The sequence below is a fragment of the Chenopodium album genome, chromosome 26, assembly GCF_948465745.1.
Source record: "Chenopodium album chromosome 26, dcCheAlbu1.1, whole genome shotgun sequence".
Lineage (NCBI taxonomy): Eukaryota > Viridiplantae > Streptophyta > Magnoliopsida > Caryophyllales > Amaranthaceae > Chenopodium > Chenopodium album.
This window is the reverse complement of record NC_137859.1, coordinates 12,747,800-12,762,568: the sequence shown is the minus strand read 5'-3', so window position 1 is coordinate 12,762,568 and position 14,769 is coordinate 12,747,800. Positions and strand designations below refer to the sequence as shown.

The following is a 14,769-nucleotide window of genomic DNA, read 5'->3' as shown; positions in this document are numbered from 1 at the left end:
TGGTTGACTTAATTTTATCACCTCTAAAAAATGAATAAGTGTTATTATATTATATATCATTAGATTCGTCATAATTTCTAGCTTCATAATATAATTTTGTTACAATTTTTACTAATACACAATTAAAGATATTTATGGTCAAAGTAGTGTCTCGACAAATGTACCGGTCAAGCTGATACATATAAAAAAACAGAGGGAGTAATGTTTACTTATATTAATTACGTAGCAGTTATCCCCGAGTTATGCTAGGATTTTAAATTTAATAAATAGTTGAATAAATTGGGATTCATATGTATGTAGTGTTGTTATATCCGATTTAAGAATTACTAGGTACTTTATATAATATAAGTATAATATACTTCCTTAGTTATTTTAATTGCAACACTTCTCACTTCACACTAGCCAATGCATAATTTCAATCACTAATATCATTAATTTTCAAAAATGTAACAATTAAAGAAATTTGTATTGCCAAAATGTAAATCAAGTAAAATCTAATACTTCGTAATAAGATTTTACATTAAGTAAAATCTAATACTTTGTAATAAGATTCTACATAAGTACATAAGTATATGGTACCTTAACTATAAATTATCAAAACTTGTCAAAGGAGTATTTTCAAGATAAAGATAAATTACATTCTTAAAAAAGAAAAAAGAAAAAAAAAAGAAGGGTTGATTTATAGGTGTAATAGACTAATAGATATATATACAAGGTTAATATATTGACACATGTGTCGAAGTTAACTGTTTCAATGATTCTAAAAGCAACTACATTGGTTACCCATTTAAGGTGGGCATCGAGAGAGAGAGAGAGAGAGAGAGAGAGAGAGAGTATTAAAAAACTCAAAAGATGATACTTTAGGAGAGAGAAATCTAATAATAAGGTCATGACCATGACCATTGGCAAACGGTAGACAAATAATGAAACAATATGTATATGCCACTTGTCACGGTATGAGTGGTTTGTCATTTTAGAGATGAATATTATGATCATAAAAATTTAGAAGAAAACCAATGAGTTTATATGGGCATAACTGGACATGGTGATTAAGCATGGATGAGATGGAAGATGAAGGGAGTATAAAAGAACATACATAATGATGTCATAGTGGGTGTTTGGTGGAGAGCTTATTGGAGCAAGATTAGCTGTTTCTAACCCATATTAGGAGCTTAACCACTACAATAAGCTAAGTGCGTGGGGGAGGGGGGTTGGTGGTAAGATAATTTAAAATGTTGATTCCACAAAATATGCTCATTTTCATCAATAAGTTGTTTGGAGGAGTTTTTCATCATCAACTTATTCAAGTACTTTAAGTTAAAACAAGAACTTATCCATCCTTATTAGCTTAAAACTCTACCACAATTAGAAGTGTAATTGTCCTTATTCGTCATTTTACATACTCAAATAACTTAAAAAATTAGTTAATTATCAAACACTTTTATACATACAATCAAATAATATAATTAGTTAATTAGTCAAATCAATCAATATATATAATCACTAAGTCAAAATCAATTAATACCATTAGCTTTATATTTTACCTTTTCACCAAAGATGCAACCATATATTATGTATTCCCTTCCATAAAATTTTGATCTATGTACAAGTTCAAGAATCATGATAAGAGAGAACCCAAAAAAAAAAAAAAAAAGAAATTGCACATCAAGAGTATATTGTTATACACTTATAGTTAGCACTGTCAAAATGGTTTGACAATTCGGTTTGAAACCGGTTGGGTTTAAAACGGGTCGGTTTGAAATCGATTTAGTTGGTTAATGGGTCGGTTTTGGTTAGGTTAAAATTATCATAGGTTAGGTTCGGTTTCAGTTTATTTTTGTGCGGTTTTAATTTGGTTCGGCTTGTAAACGGTTTGGGTACTAAATGGTTTGGTGCAAAAGGATTACGGTTTGTAAACGGTTCAGTGTAAAAGGTTTTTAACCCGGTTCAAAAGGTTTCGAGCAAGAAACGGTCCGGGTTAACAATAGTTCGTTTCATCTTTTTCAATTCATTAAAGGAATCAGTTCTTATACGGTATTACATTATTTAGATCGGTTAGATTTCAGGTTTACTAAAATAAGATTTGGGTCGGTTTTCAGTTTCAAAAAATCGGTTGTTTATCAATACGTTTCTCATTTGGGTCGTTCAGTTTCAGGCAGTTAATCGGTTTTGCTTTGAAATTTAATAGTGCGTGCTTTCTAACCTTTTACTAGTTTGCAGGTTTCATTTAATGTCAAGCCGAGACAACTTCATCACTTCATTTTTAGGCATCATATTTTATATAAATCCTCATTGATTTTATATATACATATCATGTCGTGTTTCAAGTTTAGTTATACTCATCTTGCTGTCATTAGAACAACTATAGAACATCTTTTTTTTTTCTTTTCTGCCATCATTGGTAATTTAACTTTGAACACTTTCTTTTCTTCTATAGTTGTTCTAATGATTCCTCAAAAAAGGACGGAAAAAAAAATGTTCAAATGATATAATGATGTAAGAACATATATAGCCTAAAAAAGCGTAAAATAAATTAACAGTTAACTAACTATTAACTTAACCGATACTCTAGTAATAATGTACTCTGTAGTAAACATGTGTGCATGATTAGGTTTCATTTAAAATTATTTCTTTCTATGTGATTTTTATCTTTCCTTTATAGTTCAGAAGTTTAGATTAAGATGACAAAGAATAATTCTACTGAGGCTAACAATTTATAAAAGTAAACGGTTTAATTTGGTTTATAAGTGGTTTGGTTTATAAACTGTTCGATTTAGTTTATAAGTAGTTGGTTTATAAACTATTCGATTTGCAACTGGTTTGGTTCAAACGGGTTGTAATTTGTTAACAGTTCAGTGTAAACGGTTTTTAACCCTGTTCAAACGATTTTGGGTTAGAATCGGTTTGGGTTAACATTGGTTCGGTTCTTTTCAGTTTGGGTTATAACTTTTTCGGTTCGTTGCGGGTTGGGTTCTTATACGATTTAGCATAATTAAGATCGGTTAGATTTCGGATAAACTAAAATACGGTTCAGGTCGGTCTTTAGTTTTTAATCAATTTCGTTCTTGTTTGGGTCGGTCGGTTTCGGGTTAAAAATTTGACAGTGCTACTTATAGTGGTCAACAATCAGTGGTTAATGATCCCTCACATGTCTTCATCAGTCCTTTATGACCTTTATAAAAGCAAAATTTGAAAAAATTATAAAATGGTTGCGGCAATATAGAAACAAAAGTACATGTAATGCGCTTGAACGTTAAATTGAAAAAGAAAGCAGTGTTTTTTTGGAAAAAAAAAAAAAAGCAAAGTTGGAAAACGTAGGGCTTGTTGCGGCAATATAGAAAATAAAAACTAAAAACAGGAAACAAAAAAAAGGTGTTTCCATTTTTTGGTTGTCAGTTTTTAAAATTATCATAATTTTAATAAAGAAATTTTGTTAATTACTACCTCAAAAAAGGGGTTTTTGTGAATAACTACCCCTAAAAAAAATTGTTAATTACTACCCTAAAACTGATGAATTCTATAGATTGCTACCCTTTTCCCTAATCAACTCCTAATTAGATGCTTTAAGCTATTAATGATATCATTATCCGGCTAATTTATAATTAGTTACTTTTAGGCATGATTAATTAAATAAACCCTAACACCACCTTTAAACCACCACTACACCACCTCCGGCAGCCCCCGTACCCCATCCTCACCATCTCCGACAGCCTACCCTCGCCCCTGCATCCACCCCACCTCTAAACCACCCATTGCACCACCTCTAAACCCCCCAACAATCCCTCCAACCCTCGAAAAAATCCCTCATCCCCACCCACCGGCGACCCTAGCCCCCTCCCCCTTGCCAAAGAACCCTATTAGGCCCTCCCTAAGCCCTAAAATTGAAACCCTAGGGTGGTGTTTAGGGCGAAAGGGGGAAAGGGGATAAAGGAAGATTGGGGATGGTCGAGCAAGGTTTTCCGGTGAGGGGTAGGGGGTCAGGGCCGCCGCGAGTAGGGGATGGGGGTATCGTGAAAGGAAGGTGGTTTTAGGGTGGCAGGTGGTTGTAGGGTGGGAACCGAGAAAGGGGTGTTGTCATTGTGGGGAGTTGGAGGAGGTAGGTTTGATAGTGGGTGGAGGGTGGCCGGAGGTGGTGCAATGGCGGTGTGGAGGTGGTTCTAGGGTTTAATTAATTATTTAAGCTTTAAAAGCAACTAATTACAAATTAGTCGGATAATGGTATCATTAATAGATTAAATCACCTAATTAGGGGCTGATTAGGTAAAAGGGTAGTAATCTATAGAATTCATCAGTTTTAGGGTAGTAATTAACAACTTTTTTTTAGGAGTAGTAATTCATAAAGGCCCCTTTTTTAAGGTAGTAATAACAAAATTTCATTTTAATAAATTTGACTAATTTTTTATTCTTTATATGATATATATCATATGATTTTAAAAAACAAAAAACCAAAAAACGGAAACCACAATAATGCCAAACGAACCCGTAAGTCCGTAACTATTATGTTTTTCGACTGTAGTACCATTTAATATAATTGTAACATATTTAATTAAACTCGTTGTTGAAACTGGTAAGTAATTGAGAGATATAGATAGAGAAAATCGCAAATGAGGGTTGAAGTTTGGTTGTGTTTGTTGCATTTATGCTTAGCACTGTTGAGACTTGAGAGTGATTGCTAGAAGTGAAGGCAAAGAGTGTAATCGTTACGACTTCCCGAAGGATATCATATTTGGTGCTAATACCTCTACTTATCAGGTACGCATTTTATTACTTCTAATTCCTGATTTTCATATAATTTAGCCAAGTAAAAACGTATAGGTAAACAAATAATAAAGAGTAAAACACATTTAGAATGTTAATCGTATAGATAACTATTAGTGGACCATCTCAACCAAAAGTTTAAACTGATGGTTGAGGCCCAGAAATATGTTTTATACTCTATCACGCCCCCTCACACGAGAGCCCGTTTGGACTAGAAGTGTGGATGCAGCATGGGCCTCCCTCATACCCAGCGCTTAATATTCCACTTGAAAGTGGGGGTGGATGAGATTCGAACCCGTGACTTTTGTGTCACGTTGGCTCTTGATACCATGTTAGTGGACCATCTCAACCAAAAGTTTAAACTGATGGTTGAGGCCCAGGAATATGTTTTATACTTTATCATTTTGGTCATCTTCTTCAAATATTTCATGCTCGGTTAAATTTTGAGTTTCAATATTTGTCTTTTTTTCAGATGCATGTATGATAAATCACATATTGATAGCTTCAAGAGTTATACACGTATATATTTCATGTTCATTGATTGATATCTTTCATAGGCATTTTTAAACTAATGCATGTTCATTTTTATATCAATATATGTACATTTTCATATTCAATTATGTAAATATTTTCATTATTGTATTAATAGTTGTTCATTCCATATAAATAGATGATCATTTCTACACATATATGTGTTCATTTCCATATCGATCATTTCAATTGTTATATTTTCATATTCTTATGAAAATTGGTTCTTTCAACACTTATTCTTGCTCAAATCTAACTAAAAATTCTTGTTTTTGTCTATTAGTTAAACAAAGAATTATGGATATAGTGAGTTACACCACATGATAGCAAGGAAAAAAAGGAAGACAACAAAAATAAGGGAATCAAGAATGCATGGATTCACGCAATATCAACCAATAACACTAGCTTGAAATTTTCGATTTTGGATCGATAATTCATTGTGTATAATAATATGTGTAGAATTGAGTTGTATATTTAATTCAATATTTTAATTTTTGGTGATATACAATTTCTATTTGATTTTAATAAGAAGGAAATAACTTTTTCGTTTCCCAAAATATTATTACAAATCACGTCCTTCAAAAGCAAACATTTAAATAGTATATACTACCTCCGTTTCATAAAATCTGCAACAATTTCCTAAAATGGAAACAACACATTATGTGCAACAAACCAAAAGTTTCCCCTTTTAGTAAATTTTTTTGTGTAAAATACCACCATACCCTTACTAAATTATACTTAACTACAATAAATAACATATTAACTCTTTAACCCACATTAATTTATCCTTAATTAAAACCCTAACCCACATTCTCTCTCCACCCTCACAACCACATCCACCACAAACATCACCATTTTTTCTCTCTCCTCCCTATGAACCACCACCAACAGCACAACACCACCACCAACAGCACGACACCACCACTCAGTTCTAGTCGCTATCTTCACTCACAACCACGAAACCACCACCACCACGAAACCGCTGCCTCTGTTTCCCCGTTCAAAGTTGTCGTCGTTCACCCCTTTCACGTCACCCTGCGAGTTCGCGGCGATTTGGAGGTCTGCGATTAGGGGGTCTGCGATTTGGGGGTTGTGCGATTAGGGAGGTCTGCGATTTGGGGGCCTGCGATTAGGTTGCGATTCGGAGGTCTGCGATTTGGGAGGGGGGGGGGGAGGTCTGCGATTAGGTTGCGATTTGGGGTTTGCAATTTGGTTGGGTGGGTTCATTGGTGGTGGTAAGTGGGGGTTTTGGTTCTTTGGTGGTGAGTTGGGGTCTTGGTTCGTTGGTGGTTGGGTGGGTTGTTGGCGGTGGTGCGAGTCGGTTGGATGGGTTTTGGGTGGTTGTGTGAGGTGATTGGTGGTGGTGAGGTTGGTTTGTGCGTTGGTGGTCTGGTGGTGTTGGTGGTCTGGTTGTGGTGTTGGTGGTCTGGTGGTGTTAGTGGTTTGGTGCAGTGGTCTGGTGGTGGTGCGCTGGTTGGGTTTTGGGTGGTTGTGGTGGGGTTATGTTCTCTCTCATCCAATTAATCATATGCCCTTTTGTTTACTAATCTTTGCTTAAGAAATTTTGCCTTGGGAATTGTGCAAGGCCCTTTGTTGCAGATTTTATGAAACGGAGGTAGTATATAATACTAATATTTTTTTGACGACTTTGAACCATCATTCACTAACTATATTAGAATATTTGACACTTTATGTTCATAAACACACCTGAACGATCAATAGAAAACTGTACAAAAGTTAAACATTCAGTTCTTGTATCAAGTCTCTCATAGGACCTAATATTTTCACACTTATTATCTTTATAACCCTTATTAGGACAAATAAATCCTTTCATAAAACATGAGCCATCCCTTCACCTCTTACTCCTCCCAACTCTAATCCCAAAACCTTTCATAAAAGCATACTCATTATACATTTCATAAGCATCATCTTCAGAAGGAAATTGTTTCCCCCAATAATCAAAGTGACTTGCTTCTTCAAAAATAATAGCATCCTCTGTTCCCACTGCAATAATTAAACATGTAATAAATGAATAATTACAGTAGCAATAATGGTCAATTACAATAATGCATTTGATCAATTACAGTAAAATTATCATAAATAAAAATATAAATGATCATCTATAGTTACATAACTGAACATTATTAATGAAACTACAAAACAGTGATAATCATTAAAAGTTACATGTACAACTTACAATTTCATAAACACAAGTGTATCTATAAATGAACATTTATAATTACTCCCTCCGTTACTTTTTACTCGCAACAAATACTATAAATGGTTGTTACACATTACTTGCAACAAACTTATTTATTTCCTTTTATGGTAAGTTTTTTTGTGTGATTTTACAACATTACCCTTAATTTTTTCTCTAAACACCCTAATTAAACTACTAATTTTATCCTATGAACTTAAGCATTTCTACCAAAATCATTCTCCTTCCATCTAATTTCATCATCACCTTAATTGGCAACCACCACGTACCACCACCACCACCACCACCGGATCTCCACTCTATTTACCCAGAAATTTCTCTCTCTTTGTTCATCTCCCCTGATCTCCACCGCAACCATTGCCGTGTCCCGTTGTTGTTTTCGCCGACTCGCCGGAAGTCGTATTTACTCTCTCTCCTCTTCTTGCTATTTCTAAAGCTTAAATTTAAAGGTTCGAGTTCGTGGTCGTGGTTCGAGGGATTGTGGGTTCATGGGTTGTGGGTTTCAGGGTTGTGGGTGGTGGATCTGGGCTTGTGGGTTGTGGGTTTTGGGTTTCGAGGTTCGGGGATTGTGGGTGGTGATTCTGGGTTCGTGGATTGTGGGTTTCGAGGTTGTAGGTGGTGGTTTCGGGGGTGGGCGAAATTGTGGTGGTGGGCGAAATTGTGGTGGTGGGCGACATCAGGGGTGGTGCTGGGTTAAAGTCGTGGTGCTGATAGGTGGTGGTGGTGGTGGTATGGTGCTAGGTGGTGCTGTTGTTGGTGATAGGTGGTTGTAATTAATTTTGTTTTTTTTTTGGGGTTGGATTAATACTAAATACATGCCCTTATTTTTTGTTAATTACAATTACCATCTTTTGCCTAGGAGTCCGCAAACTACTAGTTTGTTGCGAGTAAAAAGTAACGGAGGAAGTACATAATTGAACATTATTACAACAAAACAGAATAACAAATGTTAAACTATTTTTTTTTTTTTTGAGGGAACAAATATTAAAATATGTTCACTAGTTAAAATTTATATGAGCATCTTTAAAAGAATGAAAATCATTGAAATTCACATGTACACCATATATTTTCGTATACGACTACAATAAACCTATAGTTTACTATATAAACATACATTAAACATAATTGAACATTTACTATTACACAAGTGATCATTTTTTTTAACTAAGATTATTTTTAAATGATGCACCAAGGTGATAAAAATAATTGGTTTAGCAAAATTATAACAACTATAGAGGTTCATATAAGACGCACAAAACTGGAAAGGCAACAATCAAATAATAAGATTACAATCAAAATTACAAAATAAAAACAATTACGCAAATAAGATTCAAATTAGAAGAATAATACAACCAAAACTATGAATCAACTACTATATTAGAATAACAATACAAAAAACAGAGCATTATTATCAAAATTAAAATCAGTAGAACAAAAATTGTGAAATCAAAACATTATAATCTTACAATTACAATCGAAAAACATAGCATTATTAAAATCGATTGATTGATTATCATTTAAAGTACGATTACTTACATTGATGTTTAAACGAAACAAGTAATCTAACTCCAATAGGGAAAATTGACTCACAATCATGATCAAATGCAATTGAGTTTGAAATCTCCATGGAAGAAGAGAGAGAAAATTAAAAAACAATGTAGAAAAAAGAGGAGAGAGAAAATAAAATCAGTGAAAAATAGGAGAGAGAAAATTAAAAATTTGATCTATAAATTATATATTTAATTTTCTTGAATGGAAAGTTAAAAAAAAAAAAAACAAAAAAAAACAAAAAACAAAACAAAAAACAAAACATAAGATGGCATTTAAACGTAGTTAGTGGGGAGGGGGTGTAGGGGAAGTTGCCCAGTGTAGTGAAAAATTTGTATTACAAAAGATATTTTACGACAATACTCAACAGTTAGTGTGGTGTGGCCCATTTTATTCGAAATTTGACGTCCACAACACTTTATATTTGTAACTATCTAGAGAAACAAGGACAAAGTAATAAGAGACCCATTCTATTCAAAAAAAAAAAAAAAAAGAAAAAAAAAAGGTAAGAGATTACTAAGAGATAAGAGAATCAATGGCGATGATAAAAAGATTGGTAATTATATTATCGATTTTGGTTGGACAAGCAGCTCTTGGGGACAAACAATATAACTATAATCGCAACGATTTTCCAAAGGATTTCATATTTGGTGCTAGTACCTCTGCTTATCAGGTACTCTGTTTTGCTTTCATCATTTTTTCAACGTACATACAAACCTTACCCAATGTCAATTTTAGTTTGTCCGAAAATTTTATAGTGGTCGATTGAAATAATTAGTTCTTTCATTTATGAGTACTTGTAAATTTGTTACTCGTATATCTAAAGGTTGAGGGAGCAGCATTGGAGGATGGAAGGACGCCCAGCATTTATGATACTTTTGCTAATCAAAATAGTAAGCTTGTTTTATTCTAATGTGGGTTTTATATATAACATCGATTCAAATAATGAAAACAGTACTCCGTAATTTGCAATATGTTGTGCCATGACATGTATCAATATTTATCATACCATTTCCAAATTTTAAGCTCACATTCAAATTTTCAGGGCATGGAAAGCATGATCCAGATCTAGCATGTGATCAATACCATAAATACAAGGTGATTATTAAGTCTTTTAATCTTTTTTTTTTTTTTTTTTTTTTTTTTTTTTTTTTTTTTTTTTTTTACAATTTTGAGTTATAATGAAACCTTCCAGTAACATGTTATTATAGATAACATGTACGAAGTATATACTTATTTTGAAACGTTTTAGCAATGGTTTGTGATTCAATTTAACATCTTACTGTACTTATTATTATGGATAAAAACGCACGTGTGAGTTGGGACTAATGAGGTACGAATATTCAATACATTATTGAATGATAGTGTTATTGCTAGAAGAGAAGGTATTTCTCTTGATTGATCTTTGAACAATGTAGTTGATCACTTGATCAAAGTGGAATAATTATTGAATTACTATCTATTAATGTTTATGATTAATGGCATTAGGATGATGTTCAACTCATGGTAGAGACTGGATTGGATGCCTACCGATTTTCAATCTCTTGGTCGAGATTAATTCCAAGTATGCACCAATCTTCCTACCTTACAACCATATTTATCAAATTAATCGATAATTAAGTTTATGATATAGATAAACTTGTACACTTTCTTAATTTTCTTTTAGATTGTAGAGGAGCTATTAACCCGAAAGGTTTAAGATACTACAACAATCTCATCAATGAACTTATCAGCCATGGTAATATTTTTCTAGTTGTAAACACGTTTTTATTGAAATACATAGTACTCCCTCCATCATTTGATTAGAGATTCAATTCATTTCTAACATTTATTACTCATATAATAAAAGGAAATGGTTCTCTAATAAAAGGACGGAGGAAGTATTAATATCTTTGATAAAATGTTAATTAGGGTATATAATAGGATTATACTGTTAATTAAATTAACTTCAAACTCGCAGGAATCGAGCCACATGTTACTATAATGCACACAGATTTACCTCAGGTCCTTGAGGATGAGTATGGAGGTTTCATCAATCGAAAAATCATGTATGTACTTTGTCATAATAATTAGTTTATAATTTATACACTCTGTTTCATAACATATATAGTAACAAATAGTCGCATTAGACCTAATCCTCGATCTTATAATTAAAGACATGGCATGATTTCCTCATCATTCGATTTAACAAAAAGAGTGGATTACTAAGGGGTTCATTCATAAACCATTACTTGTTGCATTAATGTACAAGTTATATATGTGACTATTGGTTTTGAACAAATAAATCGATTTTTATCTACCGGGGAAAGTTTATAAGATCCTAATTTCACTTTAATTTGTCAAACATGGTCTAATATGATCTTATTCTATAGTTTCTAATTAATTTGGTGTCAATTTTTTTTTTTATTTTGAAACACATACTAGTAAATAGTAATTGTACTGTGATGGATGATATGTGAATGCAGAGAAGACTTCACAGCATATGCAGACATTTGCTTTAGAGAATTTGGTGATAGGGTTCGGCAATGGACAACTTTCAATGAGGGGAATATCTTCGTCTATGGTGGCTACGACGTAGGAATTACACCTCCAGGAAGATGTTCTCCCCCTTTCGGACCATCTAATTGTAGTAGAGGAGACTCGACGACTGAACCATATATTGCTGCTCACCATCTATTGTTGGCTCATGGATCTGCTGTTAGGTTGTATAAGGAAAGGTACCAGGTATGAATGTATGATGTATGATATTATGTTATTATTACGCCTTTTCTTCCATATATGTATGTTATTAATACAATTGGATTTAGGCCAAACAACTTGGATTTGTTGGGATGAATCTCCTTTCCTACCATATGTCTTCTACTACGAATGCACGAAAAGATGTAGATGCTGCTCGAAGATCCTACGATTTTCTTATTGGCTGGTAAGCTCCTAATTAAAGGATAATAATAGATATAGTCTTAAAGGCTAACCACTTGTCAATCGTGTCTATTAGTCCTAAAATAGTGATATTTAAAATTAATACGGAGCATATTTAATGCTTATGCTTAACATATATACTAGCTGAATATATCAAAATCTTATGGCATGCTAACTTTTAGCCTTGCCCTGTTGCTCATTTTTAGGTTTATGCATCCCTTGACATATGGTGATTACCCTGAAATAATGAAGAAAAAAGCTGGCACCAAATTGCCTACTTTCACAAAAGAAGAATCTAAATTATTGAAGGGATCATTTGATTTTATTGGAGTTAATTACTATGGTATCATGATGGTCGCGGACAACTCTTTGAACAGTTCCATAAATCCAAGACCAAGAGATTATTTTGGTGACATAGAAGTGGAGTGGATATGTATGCTTTACACCTACTTTCTTATCAATAGAAAATAAACAACTATGACTCCGTAAAGTTGCTCTAACTTTAACTAGTCACCAGAATATCACCAACTATTGTAATGAGTGTCGTAACAGACTTCAACTGGGACACTAACAACCCTATAGAAGGGCAAATTAGTGTTACGTTGAGGTCCAGGAATATGTTATATATAATATATTCTAATAGTTTTCACTTTTTAAAAAAGTAAAATTTATGATATGCATTGTTGCCTGTTACAAAAGTTGGTGATATTTAGCTGTTAGTCAAAGTTGGTGCTCCTCAATGCACCAAAGCTGACAATTTTATTCATTTGGTTTGTTTTTTTTTTTTTTTTTTAATGTCACATACTAATAACCTTCTTTCTTACAGATTTTGATTTCGGTGCATTGCCAGAAAAGGTGAGTTTTAAACTCAAACATCTTCATTATGATGAGGTTTTATTTGTGTATTCTTGATTTATTAATGTCTAACATGTTTAATTTTGATATAATCTAGTTTATGTATCCAAATGAACCATGGGGTTTAGAGCGAGTATTGGAGTATTACAAAGATGTTTATGAAAATCCTCTTATCTATATCCATGAAAATGGTATGCCTTTTCCCTTAAACTTTTTTAAAACATTAATATATATTTTTAAATTTTTAATATGTTTTGAGTAGAAATTAATTATAGTTAAAATGAAAATTGGTTGCAGGTCAAGTGGCAAATTATAATACATCTACAAATGATACATTTAGGGTTGAATATATAGAAGCCCATATAGGGAGTTTGTTTAATGCTACGAGGTAAGGCTCTATTGAATCCTATGATAACGGCTATTTGTTGGCTGCATCATTTATACAGACTACTAAAAAATATTGTCTCCGTCTCCAAATGATAGTCCTTTATGGGCAAAAATCACGGAAATTATAACAATTGAATATTAATAAGTAAATTAAAACAATTGAATATTAAAACTACCCTCTAATGAACCCTCACAATAAAATTAACGTAAGATTGTCTTATACAAGAAACAAAGACTTAAATTACTACAACATTTAAGCCTATGATAATCTAGGGACAATATCTAGATCTAATTATTTTTGTTACGAGTGTTACGGGATCAATTCTAAATGGACCATATTTGCTTCTACAAAAACTAAGTAATAGGCCCACTTATAATATTTTGTAATAAATAGGCCTACTAATAATATTTTGTATGTAATAGGCCCACTAATAATATTTTGTTCTAACTTAGAATATGACATTGTTCACTTAATTACATAGATACATCATACCAATTATTAACTCAATTTACTATATTAATTTTAATTTATTTCTTGCAGAAATGGATCAAACACTAGAGGGTACTTTGTATGGTCACTTATGGATGTATATGAACTATTATTCGACTTTGATTATACTTTTGGTATATACTATGTTGATTTTAATGATCCAAATCTAACAAGACACCCTAAGTTGTCTCAAAAATGGTATTCTCAATTTTTGAAGGGAGAAAGCACAAGTACGGATGTAAAAAAGATTATAGTAGAAGATACAACGAACTATCGAACTTCAATTTAATCGTTCTTCATTTGGAGATGATGAGAACTTGAGAAAGCACCCTCTACCACTCCATCAACAAATGTCATCTTAGGAAATACTGTATTTATGTATATTTTAATGACAATATTTTATACAAGTATATATTAAAATTGCAAATGTTTTTTCATTTTATCAAATTCATGAAATGTAGTATGCTATTGTACGGGATAGTGCCGACATCGTTAAGGATTAGTTATTAAAATACATTATGTTGTTGACCATCCATTATCAACATATCAGCTAAATATCCATAACGACCCTTATTTCGGCCACGTGGACAGCTGCTTGCCTGCTTTCGACCACGTAGGCACCTATTGCCCGCAAAGTCAACTTGCCACCTATGTCGATAGGTGACACCAACTTGGTTGTCTTTTTATAAATACCCAAGCATATTTCATTATTAAGATATGATCTTTTCTCTCTTACTCTCTCTCTCTAGAAACACATTTTTACCTTCTCTTTTATTCTCCTCATCAAGTAAAATCTAATACTCCGTAATAAGATTCTACATAAGTATATATCACCTTAACTATAAATCATAAAAACTTGTCAAAGTAAAGTTTTTTCAAGATAAAGGTAAATTACATTTTAATAAAAGAAAAAAAAAAGGTGGATTTATAGGTAATAGACTATATATATATATATATATATTTATATATATATATATATATATATATATATATATATATATATATATATATATATATATATATATATATATATATATATCATGTTGACACATGTGTCAAATTTAAT

At 32.5% G+C, this 14,769-nt stretch overlaps 1 protein-coding gene across 1 annotated transcript; it reads left to right on the top strand.

Annotated features, from left to right (window-relative positions):
* The first annotated feature begins 9,516 nt into the window (after positions 1–9,516).
* On the top strand, positions 9,517–14,187 carry LOC145617963 (beta-glucosidase 11-like). The gene is made up of 13 exons (XM_081672735.1): positions 9,517–9,725; positions 9,879–9,945; positions 10,098–10,150; positions 10,541–10,616; positions 10,719–10,790; positions 11,013–11,100; positions 11,518–11,776; positions 11,860–11,975; positions 12,178–12,404; positions 12,798–12,826; positions 12,924–13,017; positions 13,124–13,214; positions 13,755–14,187. The coding sequence occupies exons 1-13, from the start codon at positions 9,588–9,590 to the stop codon at positions 13,990–13,992; spliced, it is 1,548 nt and encodes a 515-aa protein (XP_081528861.1). The 5' UTR covers positions 9,517–9,587; the 3' UTR covers positions 13,993–14,187.
* Positions 14,188–14,769: the final 582 nt, after the last annotated feature.

Coding starts and splice junctions, on each gene's coding strand:
- LOC145617963 (XM_081672735.1), top strand. CDS start 9,588: ATGGCGATGATAAAAAGATTGGTAATTATATTATCGATTTTGGTTGGA. Junction 9,946..10,097: donor TACTTTTGCTAATCAAAATA/GTAAGCTTGTTT, acceptor TCAAATTTTCAG/GGCATGGAAAGCATGATCCA. Junction 11,976..12,177: donor TACGATTTTCTTATTGGCTG/GTAAGCTCCTAA, acceptor GCTCATTTTTAG/GTTTATGCATCCCTTGACAT.